At 49.7% G+C, this 24,669-nt stretch overlaps 1 protein-coding gene across 2 annotated transcripts; it reads left to right on the top strand.

Moving 5' to 3' along the window:
• Window positions 1–774: 774 nt before the first annotated feature.
• PLEKHF1 (pleckstrin homology and FYVE domain containing 1) lies at window positions 775–22,511 on the top strand. Of its 2 annotated transcripts, none has more exons than XM_039231935.1 (2): window positions 775–855; window positions 20,902–22,511. In XM_039231935.1, exon 2 carries the CDS (start codon window positions 20,919–20,921, stop codon window positions 21,759–21,761), a length of 843 nt encoding a protein of 280 aa, XP_039087866.1. In that variant the 5' UTR covers window positions 775–855; window positions 20,902–20,918; the 3' UTR covers window positions 21,762–22,511. The 2 variants fall into 2 exon arrangements, with proteins under 2 accessions (XP_039087866.1, XP_039087865.1); XM_039231934.1 differs by lacking the exon at window positions 775–855 and adding an exon at window positions 13,634–13,708.
• The last annotated feature ends 2,158 nt before the right edge of the window (window positions 22,512–24,669 follow it).

Genomic DNA, 24,669 nt, shown 5'->3' with positions numbered 1-24,669 from the left:
TTCATGGGGGCTGTATTGTGGATTGAAAAAGAATCTCCATCATCTGCAAGTTTCCTTTCTAGACTGACAACTTAAAAAGGTGTCCCCTCTAGACTGGACACAACTTGGAAAGTGAAGTGAAGGTTAGATTTTGGCTGTCTCTCATCTCTGCTGAGCACTTTGTGCAGTGAACAACCTGCTCAACTGTATGCAATGACCTTGTAAGGAAAACTGCCTTCTGGGCTCAGAACTGGGAAATATTCCAAACCAAAGGCAAATAAATACATTCCGGTTTTAGTTAGATGCAGTGCTGCCCATTGGGAAAGCCTGTTCTATGCTTTACGTGATGAATTCAGGAAAAAATGTAAATTGAGCAAGAAAGCTTGATTCCAGATAGTCAAACGCTCTTTGGCCAAGTGAAATCCTGTCCCTAATTGACACTGACAGTAGCCAGAGACCCCATGTAACTAGTACTTATTTCAGGGAGGGGGTGGGGGAAGGGTACATGGGTTCAAGGCAGTCTCAATACCAGAGAATGAAAACCAGAAGGGACTCACTTTCTTAAACAGGAAACCAATACTTCAAAACCACTCCCTGGTCACAATGCAGACAGCTGCTGTGTGCTTGCATTGCCCTGGAACGCCTCTGGAGCACTAATCCACACACTCTGAGCGTGGCTGATCCCTCCCAGGGAGAAGCTGCAAATTCAGTGTTTGACCTCACACACAGTGCCCTGGGCTCGAGGTGCTGAGGAACCCCCAGCCCCTGACTGGGAGGGGCTACAAAGCTTTGAAAAGCCTGAATGGTGGAGACAAATCAGCTAAAAGAGATCAAAGTGGCTGGCTGGGGGAGGACAGGAGGAGGGAGAGATCCAAGGTAAGCCTTTGAGTGCTGTTTTGTTTGTTTTTTTGAACCTCCAAGATTTAATTTGATGAAGCATTTGGGAGTTTTTGTTGCAACTGGGGGGAGGGAGCTGTTGTTTGTTTTACAGTAAATATTTTAAAGTTTTGTTAACACACGTACACTCACACATACTCTTTAAAGGGCCCTTATGACGCTGGCTGTTTCAAGTTCTCTGTACTTTCTCCTACTAATACCAGACTTTCAGGACAGCCCTGTGAGCTGTTACAGCCTGTGAGAGGGAGCTTAGGAGAGGGGTCAGTGTGTCTCCATTTGGTGGACATTTTGTTGCCCCATAGTTCCTGCAGGGGCCTGGCCATAGGCTCCAGACAAAACCCTTGGGTACCAAATAGGCAATGCCTACTCTGGATGGCAAAGCAGTTGGGATGATGAAATACCCTGATCAACACGTCGGCAGGAGAAGGGGACATGGGTCCTGGGTACAGCTTAGTAGTGACTTTGATGGGAAATAGGAAGGGTCTTTGCCTTTGGGGTCTAGAATTGGGTTTTTTTGTTTTGTTTTGTTTTGTTTGTTGTTTCATTGCAATCAAAGGAAATCAAAGCACAGTGCGGTTCTAACTGGGAAGACATTCCTACATTTTGTCAAACCCAGAAGCAGCCATCCATTTCCTGAATCCCTATGGAATTTGTGGCTGGAGAAAATTAGAGCAATGGTGACATGATTGTTCTGTCTTCTGTCTCTAGCTGTGCTCCCCAGCCAGGAAAAATCAACACAGGGCCAGGTGGTTTGACCCGCCTCTGTAAGACCCTGGGGACCATGGGGACAGGAAAGCCACTAATAGTTTCCATGTCTCTTCCCAAAGCCACTCCTGACCTCCATCTATTTGTCTCTGATTGGAAGGTATTACTGAGCTGTCCCCACAGGATTCTGTCTTCTCCCTCTCTCCCCACTGCAGCGTCAGGGGTGGGGTGAGGGGTCAGGGCAGCATTAAGAACGAAGCTCATTTCAGAAATCTTGTTTCTCTTAACTCCAGTTACCCCTTTAGAAAGATTTTTGGCACGATATTTTCCCCGGGGGCCTTTGTAAGGCCGTTTCTAGGCCTAGATTGGTTTTGTTTTATTTGTTTCTTTCTAGCTCTATTTTATTTCATCTGGTGTGGGAGATTTTGTGTTTTGTTGTTATTGTTGTATGTCTTTGATTTTGCTGATTTTTTAAAAATTTATTCAGAGCTCTGATTATTAAGGTTTGGGTGAGGGAAACTGTGGCTCTTGGGAAATTCCCACTTGTTGACTTTGGAAAGGGGAGGGGAAGTTCTGACTCTGGCCTCCCAGTCAGGAAATGGGCTGAAGAATTCCTAGCACAATGTAAGAAAGACCTTTACCTAATGCATTTAGGGAAAGAACTCTTGACAATGGAAAGTTGAGCGTGCTTTCTTCTTTTTTTTTTTTTACTGCTCTCTAACAATAGGTAACTTGCAAGTTTTCCAGCATGATTTTCTTTTTTTTTTAGTTTAAAGTAATTATTTGTTTATTTCATTTGTTTTATTTTATTTTATTTTTTAGATTTACATCCAAGTTAGTTAGCATACAGAGCGATAATGATTTCAAGAGTAGAAAGCAGTGATTCATCCCCTACATATAACACCCAGTGCTCATCCCAACAAGTGTCTTCCCTAATGCCCCTTGGCCACTTAGCCCATCCCCCTACCCACAACCCCTCCAGCAACCCTCAGTTCTCTATATTTAAGAATCTCTTATGTCTTGCCCCACTCCCTCATTTCATATTATTTTTGCTTCCCTTATGTTCATCTGTTTTGTATCTTAAATTCCACATGAGTGAAGTCATATGATATTTGTCTTTCTCTGACTCATTTTGTTTAGCATAATACCCTCTAGTTCCATCCACATAGTTGCAAATGACAAGATCTCACTCTTTTTGATTGCCAAGTAATACTCCAGTGTGTGTGTGTGTCTATGTGTGTGTGTGTGTGTGTGTGTGTGTGTGTGTATACATACCATATCTTCTTTACCCATTCATCCATCAGTGGACATTTGGGCTCTTCCTGTACTTTCACTATTCTCGATACTGCTGCTATAACATTGGTGCATGTGCCCCTTTGAAACAGCATACCTGTATCCTTTGGATAAATACCTAGTAGTGCAATTGCTGGGTCATAGGGTAGTTTTACTTTTCATTTTCTAAGGAACCTCTGTACTGTTTTCCAGAGTCGCTGCACCAGTTTGCATTCCCATCAGCAATGCAAAAGTGTTCCTCTTTTTCCACATCCTTGCCAACATCTGTTGTTGCCTGAGTTGTTAATTTTAATCATTCTGACTGGTGTGAGGTAGTATCTCATTGTGGTTTTGATTTGATTTCCCTGATGATGAGTGATGTTGAGCATCTTTTCATGTGTCTTCTGTTAGCTGTCTGGATGTCTTCTTTGGAAAAGTGTCTATTCCAGAATGATTTTCTTTAATACCTAGATGGCCACCAAACCCCTAATCCCAGACTTGGCCATTTTTTAAAATCTAATACATTAAGCTTTTGCAACACAGACAAATTCCAATGTAATTGGCAACCATATGATGAACAAATGTAGGAAATACCCTACGTGTTAGGAGATTCTACATTACAGATTATGTAATTATGCATTTGACTAATATTTGTTTTCATTTTTAAATTCACGTTCTTTTAGGTTCCATGTGTTTTGGCAAATGTGTACAGTGCAACCACTAGCACAATCAGAATACACAAGCGCTTCCATCACCCCAAAAGTTACCCTCATTTTGCTCCTGTGTAGTAACCCCACACCTAACCTGAAACAATGCTGGTATGTTCTCCATCTTATAGTTTTGCCTTTTCAGAATGTCATTTAAATTGGAACATGCAGTATGGAGCCTCTGAGTCTGGGATTCTTCTAGCAGAATGCATTTGAGATCCATCCTTGTTACTGGGTCTGTAGTGGTTTGTTCCTTATTAGGACTGAGTTCCTTTTCATTTCACTGTATGAATATACATACTTTGTTCATCCACTCAGCACTTGAAGGACATTTGGGCCATTTCCAATTTTTGGTTTTTATGAGTAAAGCTGTTATATGCATTTGTTAACAGGTTTGGTGTGAACAAAAGTCTTTATTTCTCCTGAGTAAGTACAAGTGAGGTTGCTGGGCCATATGGTGAGAATATGTTCAACTTCTTCAGACATTGTCAAACTACTTCTCAAATGGTTGTACCATTTTGCAATGTGTTAGAGTTTTAGTTGATCTACATCCTCACCAGCACCTGGTATTATCATTTTTTGTTTTGGTTTGGTTTTAATAGCCATTCAAATAGGTGTGTAGTGGTATCTCATTATAATTTTAATTTGCATTTCCCTAATGTCTAATGATATTGATCATTTCCTACGGGTTTATTTGTCATCGATATATCTTTTTTGGTAAAGTATCTACTGGGATATTTTGACTATTTTTAAATTGAACAGTTTATTTCCTTTTTGTTCAGTTTTGGGAATTCCTTATATATTATATAAAAAGAATATATATGAATATGTATCTGTTTGTCAGATATGTGATTTGAAAATATATACCCCTATCCTGTCAGTTTTCTTTTTATTTTAAAAGTGTATCTCACAGAACAAAAGTTTAATTTTAATAAAGTCCAATTTTACCTTTTTTTCCTTTCTGGATCATGCTTTTGGTGACTATCTAAAGACTCTTTCCTTGACCCAAGTTCAAAGATTTTCCCTAATGTTTTCTTCTAAAACGATTATACTTGAGTGTCTTACATTTCAGTCACCAATCCATCGTTAGTAAATTTTTGGATAAAACGTGAGATCTATCTAGAAGTTCATTTTTTTTGCATATGGACATCTAGTTATTCCAGCACCATTTGTTAAAAACACTGTTTTTCCTCATCCTCTTTATGGAATCTAAGCAGGGAGGTTTGGTGAGGCATTTTTTGAAGATGCTGCTGCAGTTTGTCTCAAGAAACAGGAATAGAATGCATCATGAAAGGGGCGCCTGGGTGGCTTAGTCGGTTAAGTGTCTGACTTTCGCTTAGGTCATGATCTCACGGTTCATGGGTTCGAGCCCCACGTCGGGCTCTGTGCTGACTGCCAGCTCAGGGCCTGGAGCCTGTTTCAGAGTCTGTGTCTCCCTCTCTCTCTGACCCTTCCCTGCTCATGCTGTCTCTCTCTCTCTCCTAGAAATAAATAAAAACATTAAAAATTTAAAAAAAATGCATCATGAAAGAGATGATGAGTTTTCTGTTTCAAGAAAACTTCCAATAGCCAACACAATCTCGAAAAAGAAGAACAAAGTTGGGGCATCACACTCCCAGATTTTAAACTATACAAACTATAGTCATCAAAAGAGTATGGTATTGGCATAAGAACAGACACATAGATCAGTGGAACAGAATCAAGAGTGCAGCAATAAGCCCGCATATATATGACCAATTAATTTACAACAAAGGAGCCACAACATGCAATGGGGAAAAGGCAGTCTCTTTAATAAATGATGTAGGAAAACCAGACGGCCACATGCAAAAGAATGAAACTGGACCACTATCTTACACTATGTACAAAAATTAATTCAAAACACAATAAGGACTTGAACATGAGACCTGAAACCATCAAAGTCCTAGAAGGAAACAGGTGCTAAGCTCCCTGACATCGGTCTCGCTGATGATTTTTTGTTTCTGACACAAAAAGCAAAAGCAACAAAAGCAAAAATAAACAAGCAGGATTTTTTGTGGTGATCATAATATATACAAATACGGACTTACTCTATTGTATACTAGAAACTAACATAATATTCAATGTCAATAATATCTCAATTAAAAATAATATTAGAGTTAAAAAATAAATAAATAAAGGAGGCACCTGGGTGGCTCAGTCGGTTGAGTGTCCAACTTCGGCTCAGGTCATGATCTCATGGCTGGGGGATTCAAGCCCCATGTCAGGCTCTGTGCTGACAGCTCAGACCCTGGAGCTTGCTTTGCAGATTCTGTGTCTCCCTCTCTCTCTCTGCCCCTCCCCCACTCCTGATCAATCTCTCTCTCTCTCTCTTAAAAATAAACATTAAGAAATTAATTAAAAACTAAAAGGGAAATTTTCTATTTCTTTTAATTGAAACTAAAAAATTTTTTAAGATGTGAAGAGAGGGTGAATCAAAGCTCTTCAGTCACCTCAGCTGAAGAGGAGAGAGCTAAGGGTTTGGGAAACAGGCGATAAAGGGAGGGCAGAGCAGAGGCAGGACGTCTGGAGTCTGGGGTCTCTGGTGCCGGCAGTACCACCAGTACATCCTTCCAGGAAGCAGACAGCGAGACGGGAGCAGACATGCAAATGCATGAACTGGAGGGAAGACCAGAGAAGGATAAAGAAGAGGTTTCCAGAAAAGGTGGGGAGAGCCTATGGGCTACTCTGTCCTGAGACACCTGGACAAAGAGAGGGAGCTGGAAGAGCTGGGTAGAGAGTCTTAGAATGCAGAGCAGTTCCAGGAGAGCTTGGGTCAGGCCAATAGGGAAAACCCCAGCCAAGGCCGCCTGTTGGGAACTGAGTGTGTCCCCTCTAAAATTCCTATGTGGAGACCTAACCCCAGTGGGATGGGATTTGGTCCTTTGGGGGGTACACAGGCCACAAGGGCAGGGGCCCTCAGGAATGGGCTTCGGGCTCTTATGGGAAGAGGTCAGAGAGCTAGCAAGCTCACTCTCTCCCCTGTGTGAGGACACAGGAAAAGACTGTCTACAACCGAGAAGAGTGCTGATGCTGGGATCTCAGACTTCCAGCCTCCAGGAGGGTCAGAAATAAATTTTTATTGTTTAAGATCCCCTGTCTATAATCTGTTATGGCAGACCCACTAAGACGTTGCCCAGGGTCCCCATCTCACAGGAACAGATCATTACCAGGACCCTGCACATGCAGACATTGGCTGGGAGCAGCCCTCAGGAAGTAGAGCCTTGGCATGGAAGGAGTGAATTGAGAAAGACAGTCTACCATGACCCTTGAGCAGGAGGAGGAGGGGCATCAACATTCTGCACCCAGTTCCAGTATGTGTCTTTCTCCCTGACACACCCAAGAAATTCTCAGACACTAGCCCCGTGTCCCACAATTTTACTCAATTCGGACACCGTCTAGCCATAGACAGCATCAGATCCAATGGCGTGAGGGCTCAGTCCCACGAGATCACCCCTCCCACTGCAGACACCAGGCACGGGTCCAGGCTGTCACCTGTGCTCCTGGCTGATTGGTTGGGGATCGGAGGTTTCAATGAATCCCTCCTTGGTTTTGCTTAATTTGTTATTATAAATAACATTTTTCTAACATTCTTGCACACTTACTTTGGTGGGCACATGCCTTCATTTCTCTTGGATATACACTTAGGAGCAGCATTTCTAGGCCATGGGACAGCATATATTGAGCTCAGTAGAGCTTTCCAAAGTGGTTGTAGATGGTTTTCCAGATGGTTTTCCAAAGTGGTTATATCAAGTTATACTCCCTCCAGAACACACTTAGTCTATATCTTTGCCGACATTTGACATTGTCAACATTTATAATTTTAGAAATTCTGGTGGGTGTCAAGTTCAGATTTTAAAATTCAGTGCACTGGCCAAACAGAGAGGGCCTGTGAGCCTGCAGGCAGCTAGTATGAAACCTTTGCACCTACAGGCTATCCATGCCCTGCACAGGTACCATCCCTTACCCCCAACACACACCTGGAAGTCAGGCTCATCTTCTCCTTCTATGACCACTCATGGGGAGAACTGCTTAGTCCAGGGCTGATTGCCCTACACTGGTTCCCACTGCTTTGCCCCATATCCACCAGTGGTAATATTCCTGAATTATTGCACACATAGTCCATGGTGTATATTAGGTTATAATTATGATTTTCATCATCATCACCACTATTTGGATATGCACAAATGCAGAAGGTACAAAATCTAGAAGAAATAAAAGGATGTATTAGTTATCTGTTGTTGCATAACAAATTATCTCAAAATTGGGTGGCTTGAAATAATAAACACTTAGTGAATCACGTGGTTTCTGTGGGTCAGGAGTTGGGGAGGGCCTTAGCTGGATGGTTCTGCTCAAGGTCATTCAGAAGTTTGCAGTTAAGATGTCAATCTGGGCTACAGCCACCTCAGGGCTTCCCTAGGACTGGACAATCCCTTGTGTGGCTGGCAAGCTGGTGCTGGTGTTGGCAGGAGGGCCTCAGTCTCTTACCACACGACCTCTCCACATGGCTGCTTGGCCATCCTCATGACTAGGGAGAGTGAGTGACCCAAGAGAGCAAGGCGAGTTGCGTAATGCCATTTCCACAATATGGCGTCTGGTTGCTGGTTGCACAGGTGCATCTTTCCAGTGTGGGAGGGAACCAGACAAGGGTAGAAAATGCTACTCCCCCTCCCCTGGGTCCATGCCACGCATCTGCCCTTCCAGAGGCCACCACTCTGACCAGTTTCTCATGAATTCTGCCAGCAATAATTTTCACACACATGCAGGAGTTCACACATACAGACACACTTTTGCACCTTACTTTTTTTGCTCAATAGATCTTGGAAATCCTTCCACATCAGGATATTCTTCCCTTTTGACTGTGATAAGCCCGGCCACTGTATGGATGTGCCATAATTTATTTAACTAGCCCCCTGTTGATGGACATTTGGGCCATCCCATTATTTCCCTGCCGTAAGCAAAGCTGCAATGAATAAATAGGAGCATATATCCTTTTGCACAAATACAAAATAATGTCTAAGAATAAATTTCTAGGAGTGGACTAGCTGGACAGAGGATCTGTGCCTTTCTCAGTGTGATAGATGTCACCACATTGCCCACCATGCAAATTGGATATAATGATAAAGGTATGGATTTCATGAAGTTTTCAAGGGGAATGGCCAACAATGTGGGGCATCCTAGGCAGGTCAGCAAGTAATTCAAATGGAATATCAGCCACTCCCATCCTTTGAAGCTTTTCTTGGCTTTCTCAGCCAGAGAGCCTCCCTTGTCCCTCTCCCACAACACATGTTGGGCCTTTTTCTCTCTCTAGTTTGCATGCTCCTGGTCCCTAAAATTCCCATTCTTGCCTTAAATGCAGCAGATGAAGAATTCTTTGCCAGTCAGGCCCCAAAGGCTGAGTCCTTGGTGCCAAAACTGTGCTCCAAGATGTGTTATCCAACGAAGACAGTTCTCACCTGAGATGACCTCTGCCCTCTGCCCTGGGTGAGCGGCTCTCACTTCTCATGGATGAGTGTTTGCACAGCTCTGCCGCCTGCTTGGTTGTGAGCCTCCCGAGGGCAAAGGTAGAGCCTCCTTCATCTCGGGCTCCACTGCTCGGCAGTGACACAGCGTCCAAAGACTCTTTGCTGAATGAATGACCCAGAGGGAACTTTGTCACACCAGTGCTGTCAGAGGCCTCTTGCGTTACCCCATTCTGGAAACTAGGTGTGCCTAAATCATTCTGAATATTATCTTTAGATTCAACATTTATTTTATCCATCTGAAGCATTTTTCAAAGGACAATGTTTCTCTTCTCATTTTTCCTCATTTTTGCCTTTGGTCTGGTCAGGGCCTCATGAGGACACCAGTGATGGGAAGCGGGCACAATAATGCCTGCAAACGTGACAAGGATGTGTAGACTTGTCACACCTGGGCAAACACACACACACAAAAAGGGATAAATATTGACGCTGCAGAGGCAGGGATGTGGGGGAGGGGAAGCCAATGCTCTTTTGTGGTTTCAAATCCAATACTTGAGCAGTTCCAAATCCAGCAATCTGGAGAGAGTTTCTTATGAAATCAGTTTCTAAACCTTTCAGGGTCTCCTCTCTTAAAATCAATCTTCATAACTATTCAAATAGAAATCTTTCCCCAAATGTCCCACATTTCCATGGCTTTGAGACTCTGTCTCAGGTGTTTTATGTGTATTACTGATAAAGAAAGCAGCATGTAGAATCATGGGAATTGAGCCAATTTGAAGTTGAGTTCATGACCTGCCCATTATAAGTAGCACAACCACTGTTTCCTTTTTTTCCCTTTACTTGTTTCCCCAACTTTCTGTTTTCTTTTTTTTTTTAGTTTCTTTATTTTTGAGACAGAGGGAGAGCACAAGTGGGGGAAGGGCAGAGAGAGAGAGTGAGAGAGACAGAAAGCAGGAAGGAGACACAGAATCTGAAGCTGTCGGCCCAGAGCGAGACGTGGGGCTCAAACCCACAGACTGTGAGATCATGACCTGATCTGAAGTCAGATGCTTAACTGGGCCACCCAGGAGCCCTGCTGGTTTGAGTATTTTCAAACCATCAGAACAGTTGTAAGAAAGGCATGATGAACATCTGCAAGTCAGGGGTCTGCAAACTCTTGTCTGTGGCCTGTTTTTTCATGACCTGTGAGCTTTTATATTTTTAAGTAGCTAAAAAGAAACTCAAAAGGAGAAGGGCGTCTGCATGAGCATCCACTTCAGCTCAGGTCATGATCTCACAGTTTATGAGTTCGAGCCCCACATGGGGCTCTCTGCTCTCAGCACAGAACCTGCTTCGGGTCCTCTGCCTCCCTCTTTCTCTGCCCCTCTCCAGCTTGTGCTTGCTCTCTCTCTCTCTCTCTCTCTCTCTCTCTCTCTAAAAGAAATAAACATTTAAAAAGGTTTTTTTTTTTTTTTTTTAAAGAAAAAAGGAGAATAATGTTTCATAACACAGGAACCTGATAGGACAGCCAAACGTTAGGGTCCCTAGGTCAAGTCTGCCCACGGGCCTGCGCACTGTCCAGGGCTGCTCTCACTGCGCAACAGCAGAGCAGAACCCCTGCCGGGATCTTGGCTCACAGACACTACAATATTTACTATTTGACTCTGTACAGAAAAAGTCTGCTGACCTCCTACCTAGAGTCCTCACCTGTTAATACTCAGCCCCATTTGTTTCCGTCTCTCTTGCTGCAACACTTGTGTTGGTCTTGATACTTTGCCCTAAATGCTTTGTGCCTGCCTCACTTTCTTAGACCCAAAGTGGGGAAGGGCAGGTCCAGCCTGAGTAGAGATAAGATTAATATGAAGTATGAAGTATGTAGCATACAGTGCTTGGCACTTAGGCAAAACTTGAGAAAAAGATCTGAGATAAATTCCTGGCATTTTCCACTGAGGTGACTGCCGGAACTCCTAGCTTGAAAATCATAAGCCTTGGCAGTTTCCTGAAAGCCTGGCTTCTGAAGTCTGGAAGCCAGCTTTCCCTCAGAAAGGGCTTCTTACCCGAGGAGCAAAAAAAGCCTCAGGGAGACCTCATTTTTTCCACAGCTTGTGGCTTGGCTGAGTCAACTTCTGCCTTTCCCTGAGTCACGAGTTTTTCCTCGTATTTGGAGGAGCACGGCCCTCCACCCAGGTCCTCTCCACCCACAGCTGGTCCCTTTTGGGAAGGGGTGGACGACTAGCTGGTCAGAGTCTGTGCGACATCCAGGGGATTTCCCAGCACGCCACCCAGATCCACACAATGGCAGTGCTGGAAGAATGGACAGATGAGGAGATTGAGGCCCCAGTGGGCCCTGGACCAGCAATGAGACAACGATAGCTGGGGTCTCCCAACTCCGGGACTAATGGGTGTGTCTCTTCCCTCTGGTTTTGCAGAACCAGGGAAAGGCCTCCCTTCCTGGACACCTGCCCCATGCCAGGTGCAGTGCTGGGTGCCAGGCCACTATTGTAAACAAGAAAGCCTGCCTTCAAGGGCTTTCCAGCTCCCTTCCCATGGCTACCTCACTCCAGGCAGGGCCTACTTTCCCCAAGAAGCCCTTCTTGCTAGGATGTGGGGACCTGGTGCTGAAGCAGGCATGGAACATGGCCTTGAAGATTCACCTCGAAGTCCCCCTTCAGCACCACTGTCCCCTGGCAACCATCAGTGTGTACATCTGAGATGGCATTTCCCAGTGTCTCCATGTCCCAACCCACCTCCCTGGTTATAAGTCAGCCTCCGGGATCAGTGGGCCTTGTCTCCTTCTCCTCTGTACTGTATGGAGGCCTGCCTATACCCCCAGGGCTCATCAATTCAAGTGCTTATTCAACTGGAGGCACATAAATTGGTATAGTGGGGCAAGAGGGGAACCACAGAGAGAGGGGGGACTGCAGTGAACTGGGTCACATGCTCCATCTAAATCCTGAAGGTGAAAACCTGATTTTTATATGAAATCTTTCAATATGAAATGTTGGCAATGCAGTTTATAATGTTTAAATACGTTTATGAGGCCTTAGCTTCTGTCAGACGCTCAGTAAACACTGTCCTTGCTGAGAAGGTAACAGCAGAGAAGGTGGTGGAGGTGGGGATGTGGGCTCTCCAAGGCCACATTGGTGGCCTACCACCTCCACCCTCTTCTTTCTTTAGGCCTCTCCTTCCCTTCTCCTTCCCTGCCTCATCCCCTTCCCTTCTTAGTCCAAGTCCTGGCCTCACTCCTCTTGGGCTGGGAGAGGTACTTCCTCACCTCACAGGCTCCACGCACACCACCCAGGAGAGCAGGTCACCAGGTCACCACTGATCAGCTCACGCCTCCGTGCTCCAGCCTCCAGGCAGATCCAGTCTGGCTCCTGCTGCTGTCTCTTGCCTTGGTCCTGGCCCGCAGATTCTGCATGGGCCTGAGCCAGCTCCTCTCCAATGTGCCTAGGGTCTGCACTCTTTGGCAAGACAAACTGCATCAGACATTTACTGTGTTTCTACTAAGTGCTGAACTCTGTTCTCAGCACTGGAGACAAAGGAATGAAGAAAGTGAGTATAGTCCAGCCCATGGGGCTCACAGCCTAGGTGAGAGAGACCAGCCATGGACATGTAAACAAGTGATCTAATACAATGCCTTCGGGTTGGAGAAATACTTTACAAAGTAATAAAACTGGGTGAGGTAGTTGAGGGTGATGGGATGGAGGCAGGAAGCTGCTCTGGGTGGTCAAGGAAGTCTCTGAGGACATGGCAGTTTGAGCTGAGACTTGATCGCCAAAAATGCAGCCATGGGAAGATCTGGAGGCAAGGGAAGTGCAAAGGTCCAGAAGTGGCTTAACAGCCTTGAGGTGGGAACAGTCTTCGGGTTCTGAGGAACAGGAAGAAGCCAGTGTGAGATAAACTGCCAGGAGGGGACCAGCGGGAGGCTGAGACGGACCTCCTGAGTGGTGAGGCTGGGAATTTCTGTCCAGTGTCCTGGGCTGCACGCGAGGGCCTGGGCGGGGAGGTCCCTGCTGGTAATGTTGGAACGTGTGGTGGGTGAGTACATGGATCCCATTAAACTGGACTCGCTGTATGTTTAAAAGTTTCCACTATAAAAAAGTTTACATTTAAAATAGATTAAATGCTGCTGATTTTTAATATTATGGTTATTAATTTATCGGTGGCTGAGAGCAGATGACTGTGTCAGCTAGCAGCAGGGAGGCCAGCCCGAGGCAGCACACTGCACGATAATTCCGCCTCTCCCCTCCCTCCCCCAACTGTTCGGGTGCCCGCAGCTAGGACGCGTAAACAGCGGGGTGTGAGCAGCTAGGGTGCCGAGCTGCGGTGTGCGGCTTGCTGCAGGGGAAACTGGTAGCAGAGGACTGGGGAATTCAGACTGGAGAACCAGCCCCAGGAGATTCCAGAAAGTAAGTTCACGAAGGTCCGGCCGAATCTCGCTCGGGACACCCCGCCCGCGCACCCTTCCAGGGCACCCGGGAGGCGTCCAGGCTCCGCCCCCGCCCTGCGCGCCCGGGCTCCGATTGGTCGGGCCGCAGCGGGGGGCGTGTCCGGCTAGAGAGGGCCAGCAGTCGCGCAGGCCCCGGGGGCGCTGGAGGACCCAGACCCGGAGGGGAAAGCAGCGCTGGAGAGCGGACTGCAGGACAGCCGCTGGGCTGGGTGCAGGCGCACGGGGACCCAGCGGAGGAGGTAAGGGACCCCCAGCCCGGCCGGGGCGTGCGGAGCGAGCGGGTGCGTACCCGCCGCCTCCAGTCTCTCCGGGCCGCCCTGTCCAGGTGGCTCCGGGGCTCGGGAGCGCGGCCAGGGCCGTCTAGGACCCTGACCCCGAGCAGAGGCGCGGAGAAGGGCGCGTACTGCTGGTTGGGGGTGCCGGACAGGGATAGAGGCTCCAGGGAGAGAGGGGTGAGCTCAGGCAAGGGAGCTCGGCGGTCACAGCAAGATCCCCGGGCATGCACGACGGGTGAGCGGAGGAGATCCGGAGGCGCCAGCGGTCCTGCCCGTTGGGCGATAGGGATCTCCGCACGCCCGTTTTCCGGTGATGGTTCGGAGAGAAGTGGCCTGACGCCGTCGTCGTGGTCTCACTTCTTGGTCCCGGTTTTCGGGGTCTGCACAAGTGGATTGAGACCACTGTCCAATGGGGTGGGGGGGTGGGGGAGGGTGGCAGTGCTTTCCGAGTGGCCTAGGTCCTCTCTGGCCACTCTCACAGAGGAACAGTCTGGCCCCCGTAGCGTTGGAATTTGTGACTTCTGGTAGGAGTTGTCAAAGGAAATGGCTGGCTTAATCTCCCATTTCAGAGAAAGTCACTGAGGCAGGCCCATAGAGATGGCAATTCCTTCCCACCCTTGGAATGAGCTGGAATCTCTTTCCCTCTCTCTCTCCCTGAACACGGAAGAGTTAAGCAGGGGAGTGGTGTCATCAGCCCCTTTTGCAGGTGAGAAGATGAAGGTTCCAAAGGTTCCAAGGTTTAGAGTCACTCTGAAACTTGATCTCCACAGTCCAAAGAAAATACTCATTTGCAATCTGAGCAGAGCTGTTATCTCACCCCAGAGGGTCAAAAGCCAGCAAGGAGGGGAGGATCCTTGCTGGGGTCATTCTTGGCACACAGTTTCCACTTAGTACTGGGGTGTTCCTGGGCACACAATTTCCACTGGGGGCTGTTTAACTTCAGCCTGTGTCACCACCCGTCAGCCCCTGAACAGGAGGTGAGGCAGCCCAGCTGAGCTAAGGGACCTGCCTAGGCCACCCCAAGGGATCCCTGGGTTGGGGCTGGAGGGTGGGCAGAGGATCAGGCATCTGGAGAGGGGCCCTGCCCTCTGGACTTCAGGATTTATGATTCTGTCTTCCGTCAAGAACAAGAGCCTTCAGCAGCTCATGGTTATTTTTGGAGCTAGGCCCTTGGGTAGTAATTTTGATGATGGAGGTGTTACTTTCCCCAGTGGGGCTTTTGTGAGGATTAAGTGAGATAAGACTTATAATGTGCTTACTATTGTACCTGGTGAACCCGTAAGCTCCTAGTTAATGGCACCTCTGGTTTATTTTCCTTATTACTTTTTTTTTTTTTTTTTTTTTTTTTTTTTTTTTGAAGGGCCTCCAGGAAGCACAGGGCTGGACAAGGCTGAGGGGCGGCCCCTTCTGGAAGGAGAGAACATTTGGATCATGGCACTCTCCTCAGTGTATTTGGAGAAAAACTCAGACCCTCATTTTGGCCTCTGGACCTCCAGGACTGGCTTCTGCTGGCCCCTTTGACCTTACCTCATACCCCTCACTCCTTCCTCCATGGGTCAGATTCTTGAGCTGTTCCCAAGGCCCAGAACGTTCTTTCCTCCAGCCTTCGCATGACTGACTCTGTCACAGTATTAAGGCTGGTGCCAGGTTAACTTCCTCACCAGGCCTTGACTCACCCCCACCCCTGCTGTGCCAGGCAGGTCCTCTGCCTTTTTCTTCATGGCACTTAGCACTCAGAATCAGAAATTACCTGTTGATTTACTTACTAGTCTGGCTGCCCCACCAGGAAGTCCATTACTAAGGACCTGTCCCTAGTTCCTCGCTGTAACCTGGTGCAAAGCACAGTAGGACTGTGTCTGGCACATGGTAGGACTTACAGTACATATTTGGAAGGTGAAATCAAGGAGGTGTGGAAGCACAGTGGGCCTGCTTGGGGCTGGAGGGAAGGAGGGGCTGGTGATGAATCAGCCTGGCCCCAGTCAGAAGCCAAAGGATAGTCCAAAGGGGCAGTATCCAACCCCCCCTCTCTGTAATCTTGGCCGGGTACCTCCCTCTCTTACAAGCAGTGTCCCCAACTGTAACTCTAACAGAAAGGTGGAGCTGGTGTCCCTCCTAGGTCCTGCTTTCCAGGGTTCCCAGGGTGGGGCCCCAGAGATCTCCCTCAAATCACAAAGGCTGTTTCTGAGTGGAGGAAAGGAGAAAACAAGTTCCTTCAGGCCACAGCCCTGTGTCAGGTGAGTCCCCGGAGTAGGTGCGTTATGCATTTAGCAGCATGGGGTGGTACAGATCAGGGTTCTGCAAACCTTTTCTATACGGGGACAAATGTAAATATTTTAGGCTTTGCGACCAGCCTCTGTTGCCATGTTCCAATGAACTGTATTTAGAAAAGCCAGCAATGGGTCAGAGTTGAGGTAGGTTTGACAGACACCTCGCCTGTCATGCACAGAACCCTGGCCATCCAGCAACACTTGGGGCATGGTACCTTAGACCTCAGTGCTCACCGAGCACCTTCAGCCTAGCTCAGGTGGTGGGATCACTTGTGTTCAAGAGGGCCAGCCCAGGAGCCTGGTACCCTCCCAAACCTTCCAAAAAAAAAAAAGCAGGTCAATTCATTTCCCTGCTGTCAGACACTGACCCTTCAGGAGCATCCACCCTCTGTCAGTACCCTGGGTACAGAGGCAGCACAGGCACTATCCCAGGGCCAGAGGCTAGAGGCAGGAAGGTCCCAAGAGGACTGGGTCAGCTCTCTGCTGCCCTGTCCTAAAGGAGAGAGGTTCACTTCTTTGATGAGAACAGTAAAAAGGAGGATTCCCTATCTGCTTGGGTGAAAGGCTGCCATATTTACCACGAAAAATGTCTAGGCCATGTCAAACCAGGCTGTGACATTATGGTTGTGGGAAGGGTGGGCAGATATGGAGGGAACCCCAGGAGACAACAGTCTGCCCAGCCCCTCACTCAGCCTGGGACCCGCTATAGGCTCATGGAAGAGAAGGGCATGCGAGCCTTCTGGATACCCCAGTCAGCGTGTGGGATCAGCTCAGAGCCCAGATCCCTTTCACAATCACCTCCACCCTCCCTGGGCCACATTTTGTTGCCAGCAGCTAGACAGGGGCCATGAGGGCCTGGAGAGGGTCTGTGAGTCATCAGCTGGGGACGAGCAGTATGGGGGTCTTGCGTGAGGCATGCTGACACCCCCACAAGGGACAAGGAGACAGTGTTGTAGGCCCTCCTCTGCCTGAACCTCTCCCCTCCCTGGGTGCTTCCCTTCACTGCCTCCACACCCCCTACCTGGCATGGTCAGAGGGGGTACCTGGCTGGCCCCTTAGAACTCACCAAACCCCACGGGGCCAAGTGGGGGCCATCTGCTGTCTTCTGTCTTGGCACAAAGTCTGTCTGCCTCAGCTGCCAAATGTGTTAAGCCTCAGTTTGTGGTGGTAAGATTGGGTTTTCATCCAGTTCTGCCAGACAGCCTGACACACAGGTGTGCTTGGAGAGAACAGGCAGCACCCTTTGCTCAGGGCTTCTGGCCTCTCCTGTGTCCCTGGACCCTGACACTGTGTGGTCCCCGCCAGGTGACCCACTGCACATGCTGTAGGGCAGAGCCCACAGCCAGTAAGCTCAGAGCTCCTGATGCAGACACTGTCCTGTCCCTCTTTTCTTTTTGAGGACCTTAAATTTAGAGAAAGAAAATGAAGCTCAACTTCCCACTTCCTGGAATTGGCTGGTTTTGTGATTTTATCACTATGCTGCTGCTTTTTTTTTTTTTTTTAAATAAAAGAAAGAAAATATCATAAAGGTGAAGTCCGACTTGATCCCCCCCATTCCTCGTCACATCCACGTCACCCTTCCCCAGGCCACTTTCTCCTGACTTTGGTTTGGGTCCATCATTTTTTTTTTTTAACCTTTAACATTTTTAAGTGTACAGGTCAGTGGAATTAAGTATATTTCCATTGTTGTGAAACATCTCCTGGATTCTTTTCATCTTGCAAAACAAACTCTATACCCATTAAATAACAACTCTTCTTCCTTCCCCTCCCCCCAACCTGGGCAACCACTTTTCTACTTTCTGTCTCTATGAATTTTACTACATGGCAATGCTTCGTGTAAGTGGAACCAAACTATGTTTGCCTTTTTGTGACTGGCTTATTTCCCTGAGCACAAATGTCTGCAAGCTCCATCCATGTTGTAGCAGGATTTCCTTCCTTTCTATGGGAGTACGGTCTTCTGTTGCACATTCTGTTCAGCCATTTGTCCGTCGATGGACATTGGGTTCTTCCATGTCTTGACTGTTGTGACGACCACTTGGAGACCCTGCTTTCGTTCGTTCTGGTATCCACCCAGGAATGGGATTCCTGGATCATGTGGTATTTCTATTTTTGATTTCTTGAAGAACCCCCATACTCTTTTCCTTAGTGCTACACCAACTTACATTTCCAGCAACAGTGTGCTGGGGTTTCAACTTCTCCACATCCTTGCCAATACTTGTTATTGCCTGGGGTTTGGGGGCTTTTTTATTTTTTTAATAGAAGCCACCCTCATGAGTGTGAAGTTCCATCCTGTCCATCTTTATTCAGAAATCTAGTTCTTGAACACTTTTGAAACGCTGTGTGATATCTGCATATAAGTGTCACATACCACTCGGCAGGTTGCTTTTTCCACTCAGTGCTGGATGTCTGTTTTCACTCCATGTTGACCCACATAGATTGGGTGAGTCATAGTAACTGCTGACAGTCTTCCCTTGTACGAGTGGACCTGGTTATTTGACCCGTTCCCCTGCTGCTAGGCATCTCTCTTGTCTCCACTGCAGGTGCAATAGTCCCTGGTCTTGGTGGTCTCCCTCTATTGAGCTCTGAGCTTTTCCAGTGCAGCCCTCATCCAGCCCATCTCAGGGTCCCAGCATGCAGGCCAGGGGCCAGAGGGTGGCCCCTGGAATTTTGCCAGGTTGTCCACAGCAGGGACCCAGTGAGCAGTCCTGGCAGGACAGCCCCAGGGTGTCACCAATAATCAGCTAGATTTGCAACACACAGCCAAGGTTAGCAACATAAAAATAGTTGTTCTTTCATAAGGTGGTGTGGGCAGCACTTCTCAGGATGCCTTGTGGTCTGAAGGGGGCAGGTGGTATGTGACTCAGGGGGCCGAGCACCCGTCTTGTGCAACGTGTTCAGCCTGCACACGGGGCCTTGCTCTGGCTTCTCATAAGCGGTCTAACTTATAGAACTGCAGTGTGGTGACCCAGAAATACCACATGTGTGATCAGCTTGGCCAGGGTCATGCTCTGTGTGCCTGTACACATGGTGTTGGCAGTGAGATCAGCTCTTACCTGCTTCCTCTTCAGAAGTAACAGCTGACTCACACATGGTGGGCCCTCTGGGAGCTTTGGAAAGGTTCTTTCATTCACTAGCGACTTACAAAACACCTACTCAGCACTGTTCCAAGCACTGGGGACACTATAGCAAACAAGAAAAGGCTCCTACTCTCATGCAGCTTACAGCTGAGTGAGGGAAATAGGACACACGTAAGCTAATGATAGATAGACAAAATATTAAGTCCTGTAAAGAAAAAACAAAACAGGATAACATCTTAGAGAAAGGGTCACCAAACTTTTAGTGTGAAAGACCAGATACAGCCCGTGGTCTCTGTCACCACTCGTCATCCCTGACATTGGCAGCATGAAAGCAGCCACAGACAATTGTAAATGAATGAGAGTAACCGTGTTCCAATAAAACTTTATGTACAAAAAACAGGCCATGGGCCAGATTCGGCCCTCAGGCCATAGTTTGCCAACCTTGTCCTGGGTTTGGGGAGAAGCCACCTGAGCTTCAGAGACCCTTTCTGAAGAGAGATGAGAGCTGAGAGCCGAGTCACAGGAAGGAGGCAACATGGGACAGCCTACTTCAGGCAGGCATGATGGTGCCTTGCTCCAGATTCAATGGTGTAACTGTGTGGTGAGAGGTAGGCAGCCTCTGGCTCAGTGTGAGAGATAAAAATGGTGGAGCTTGCTTATGAGTTGAATGCTGAAGGTACAGGAAAGAGGAAATTCAAGGATGAGTCCTAGGTTAGGGTGAATGGTTCTGTTTATGGAAAAGAAGAAGAGCTGTAGGAAAAAGCTGGGTTTGTGTTGGGCATGTTGAATACAAGAACTGTCTTAGATGAATGGGTGAGAAATCGCATGGGCAGATGGACACCAGTGCCCATAGCTCAGAGAGAAGCCAGGACTAGAGGCTTGACCTGGGGAATCAGTAGGATTTGGGTGGTCTTCAAAGCCATGAGTCTGGAGGGTCAGGGGCCTACATAAAATCTGGGCCACCAACATTTTGTGCTTGGCAGAGGAGGACAGAGTGGGCCTCACACTCCATGGAGGAAGGCACTGTCTCCCAGGGTACAAGCTCTGGGCCCTCTGCTTACTGACAGAGCCTCAGTTTCCCTCCTGTCAGTGGGGGATTCTACCTCCTAGGATTGATGTGAGGGGTAAATAAGATAGTCATGTTTGACACAGAGAAAGCACTGAGCACATGATACCTGTGATGATGGCAGTGGGGACACTGAGCTCACCGCTGAGTGAGTAGGTTGCAGGTCTGTGATGGTTTGGCTTGACGGATGGGGGAGATAGTGATGGGTTAGGTATGCAGACACCTGTTGCCTGGCACTCAGTGTCCTGGTACATGTACTTGCACCCTTCCACCTGGGGCAGGCCCAAAGTGCCAGGTCCTTGGGGCCCCTGTAAGCCTGTGATGGGAGTTGGGGCTCAACTTGGGTGAACAGCATTGAGACATGTCCTACCTTGTATCCCAAAGCTCCCCAGAGAGTTGAGCCCCTACTGCCCACAGTGGTAACCTGGCTCAGCCACATATCCCATCCCCAGCTGGTTTCCTCATGCCCCTTACTGCGGAATCCCCCTTCATCTCTCTGAAGCTCCTTGTCTAAGAGTTGGCTTCTGGGACCCTGAGTGTGTTTGGTTGGGTTACAGTAGGGTAATGAGTGGTTTGTCTGGCTGGGTGGGTTCAGTGAGTTGGGGGTGGGGTGGGCAGAATGGCCCCACCACCATTCCCCCCACAACCCACCCCCCCCTCCACCACTCCTCCCACCTTCCACTCCCCCCCACCCCCTGGCTGTTCGCGGCAAGCTGCTGCCTCCCTCACCTGCTGCTCCTCCCACAGCCAGGCTGCCAGAGAAGATGGTGGATTACCTGGCCAACACGGAGATCAATAGCCAGCGCATCGCAGCGGTCGAGAGCTGCTTCGGGGCATCCGGGCAGCCTCTGGCCCTGCCGGGCCGGGTGCTGCTGGGTGAGGGCGTGCTGACCAAGGAGTGCCGCAAGAAGTCCAAACCGCGCATCTTCTTCCTCTTCAACGACATCCTGGTGTACGGCAGCATCGTGCTCAACAAGCGCAAGTACCGCAGCCAGCACATCATTCCGCTGGAGGAGGTGACACTGGAGCCGCTGCCTGAGACCCTGCAGGCCAAGAACCGCTGGATGATCAAGACCGCCAAGAAGTCTTTCGTGGTGTCGGCCGCCTCCACCACGGAGCGCCAGGAGTGGATCAGCCACATCGAAGAGTGCGTGCGTCGGCAGCTGATGGCCACGGGCCGCCAGCCCAGCACGGAGCACGCGGCGCCCTGGATCCCCGACAAGGCCACGGACATCTGCATGCGCTGCACGCAGACGCGCTTCTCGGCCCTCACGCGGCGCCACCACTGCCGCAAGTGCGGCTTCGTGGTCTGTGCCGAATGCTCCCGAGAGCGCTTCCTCCTGCCGCGTCTGTCACCCAAGCCCCTGCGTGTCTGCAGCCTCTGCTACCGCGAGCTGGCCACCCAGAAGCGGAAGGAGGAGGAGGAGGAGGAGCGGAGCGCGGGGTCGCCCCGGCAGCCGGCCTACCTGGCCGGGGCCGTCTGCGGAGCATCCAGCGGGGACGATGATGACTCTGACGAGGACAAGGAGGGCAGTGGGGACGGCGACTGGCCCAGCCAAGTGGAGTTCTACGCCTCCGGGGTCTCCTGGTCTTCCTTCCACAGCTGACCCGGATCTGCAGCTGTGTGGGAGGGTCTCCCCATCCCTGCTGCATCCAGTCAGACTCCATTGCCCGGGCCCCTGAGGGAACAGAGTTCCCAGGCTGCCCAGCAGCCCCCCGGGACCCTGCCCCATGGGTGGGAGGCTCAGTGGGAATGGCTCTTTCTCTCTGGGACCCCAGTGCCTTTGTGCTAGACATTGGCATCCTTCTGTTCCACTTCAGGTAATTCTCTTTCCTTAGCAAACCCAAACACTCCGGCCTCTTGAGAACAAATTTATTTCTCAGCGCTGTGAGCTGTAGCCCCAGATGACCCCTTGACCGAGACAACCCCAGGGTACCTGTCAGGACCAGAGGGAAGGTAGGACTGGAGGGAGGTCCCCTGTTGTCTGAGGACTTGCACCACAGCACCTGCCCTTGGGACAACCATACCCCCAGGGAAGACTGGGCGTCCTAGAAACCACGGTCTGCCCATGCACCTTGCTGACCGCCTTGCTGGCTGAGCCTCGTCAGGCCAGGCATGTGCACTTACCTTGAGCCAGACAAGAGAGCCGTGCTCAGGGGACCAACCAGGTTTGGTGCAGCCTGACTCCCACGGATCCAGGGCAGCCTGCCCAGGCCTCTGGCCCCATCTCACCTCTGTCCAGTTGTCCAAGTGTCTGATGCCTCTCAGTCCAGTCCTCCTCTCTTCCTGTGGCTGAGGAAGGCTGCGTTTTCTGTTAGGATTCTTAACTGCAAGTGACAGAAACTCCCCCCCCCCCCAAGACTGATTTAACAATAAAAAGAATGTTTATGGACTTGTGTGGTCAAAAAGTTCAGGAGGGTTTTGCTTCAGACAAGGTTCAGGGAGGGCTGAAACCATGCTAGGTGGCAAATGTCAACAATCGTGCACCACCCTGGGTGTTCCTGGGAACCCTGCAGCATAGTGGGTTCAGACATTCACACCACGTGGATGTGTTCTTGGCCGGTTCCCAAAGAAATGTCCCCATCCATCTGGGTACTCTGACCACAGCCCAACACTCTGACCATAGCCCTGTTCACTTGGTGTGAGTCATCTAAGTGGATGGACAGCGAGTAAACACAGAGCCCACTTGTCCAGTTCTGCCTGGGCCTTCTAGATTCAAAGGTCTCCCATGTGGCCTCCTGCCTGGCCTGCTCCTGGGGGCCGTGTCATTGAGTGGGAGAGTCCCAAGTGCAGTGATTGGCCTTGCTCAGAGTCAGTGTGTTGGGGCGGGAGCTTGAAGGCCAGCCTCCTGATGCCTGGCCTGCAGCTGGCCACAGGGTCATGGGTCCTTTGATGCATTTGCTTCTGTACAGTGGCAGAGGGGAAGGTCACTGTCAGCTAGAAGTAGTGACTCTGAGGCCAGGAGAGCATCCCCCAGCCCACATGGCACAGTAGGCTCTGACCAGGGTCAGAGATATCAAACCTTATTTTCTGAGCTCCAGGCCCTGGGTGAAGAATTGCCCTTTGGCCAGTTCTCAAATCCGTAGGTGCAGATAGAATCCTGAGGGTCTGGTTAGAATGCCACCTCTGGTTCAGCAGGTCGCTGGATCCCAGGAGCAGAAAGGCTCCAGCCCAATGAAGGAGGATAGAAGGGGTAAAGTGTGAGCACCAGGGCCTGCCTGGTGGCCTTTCTGCTCAGGCAGAGGGAGCAGGTGGGAGAGAGTCAGAGGTGCTTCTAAGAACTTGCTGGTTTTCAAGCCCTTGGCCTCCCTGAGCCACACAAAATGGTCCAGGTTGGTTCTGCCTGGGGAGAGGGCTCAAGGCAGGACACATCATAGGATGAGGGACAACTTCCTGAAAACAGATCAGATACCCTCTCATAGCCAGGCCAGGCAGCCCCACGCCTTCACCCCAGGGCTGTTGCTGAGGCAGGGGGTGCCCTACCTCCAGCTGCCCCCTAGGCTCTTCTGAAAAGGGGCTCACTGTCCACCAGGCTGCTGAGTTCTGCATTCTCCCTTCTACTTCCCCAGCAGGTGTGGTCCTTCAAGGCTCTGGAGTTGCCCCTAGTCAAGGCCACACAGCTGACCCTTGCCCTTGGCCACCACACCACCCCCACACATGCAGGAGGTCAGGAGTTCCCAGGCTGTATCGGTGCCTCTGCTCTTCACAATGTTTAGTTTCCCCAGAGTGAAGCTTGATGTCTGGCTGCAGGACTGGGTCTGCTGGGCCTGCGTCCCAGCCCTCACTTTCTCCTGGGGCTTTGCTTACAAGGCCTGGCAAGGACACAGGAACCGGCTGTCCTGCCAGCCACGTGCACCTGTCTACCGCCTGGGGATCCTTCCTCCCAGCTGCGCCTGGACTTCGAGTGCCTGCCAGAGGCTGCCCTTCAGCCCTGGGAGGGGCCTCCCTTGCCCTTCCTCCGAGGAGATGGAGGTGGGCAAGGGGAGGTTCTGAGGACCAGGCCCATGCCTATGAGGGGCACTGGAGCCCCCCACCGCCTCAACATTGCCTGAAGGGCCCTTGTGGCATCAGCCCTGACAGAAGTCGCTCCAGTGGAAAGTGAAGTCTCAGCAGTGACCTCAGGGCATTTGGAGACTGACTGACAGGCAGGCCCTGTAGAGTTTGACCTGCCCATGGGCAGGGATGCTGTGCTCTTGAAGGACTCTGAGGATACTGAGGGAGGCCTCTGCAGGCAGGAAGCTAGTGACCCTACCTGCAAGTTTTGACTATGGGAATTTTTAGATGCTGAGTTTTCTTAAATAGGGCCCACTTGCATGGGTGCTGGTCACAACTGCCAGAGGCAGGGAGCCAGGCAAGGGGTTGACAGGACCAGAGGACTCTTATCCCTCCTTGGTGATGGTGGGAGTAGTGGCACTGGTACTGATGGGGACAGCAGCTGCCACTTACTGAGACCCATCTGTGCACCAGTCTCAAAAAGGCAGAGCCGGGTTACCTAAGGCCATCCTGAGTCAGAA

This window comes from Hyaena hyaena, unplaced genomic scaffold (genome assembly GCF_003009895.1).
Source record: "Hyaena hyaena isolate Hyena2069 unplaced genomic scaffold, ASM300989v1 scaffold_61, whole genome shotgun sequence".
Lineage (NCBI taxonomy): Eukaryota > Metazoa > Chordata > Mammalia > Carnivora > Hyaenidae > Hyaena > Hyaena hyaena.
Note: the sequence above shows the minus strand (reverse complement) of the source record. Positions and strands in the feature narration are given on the sequence as shown.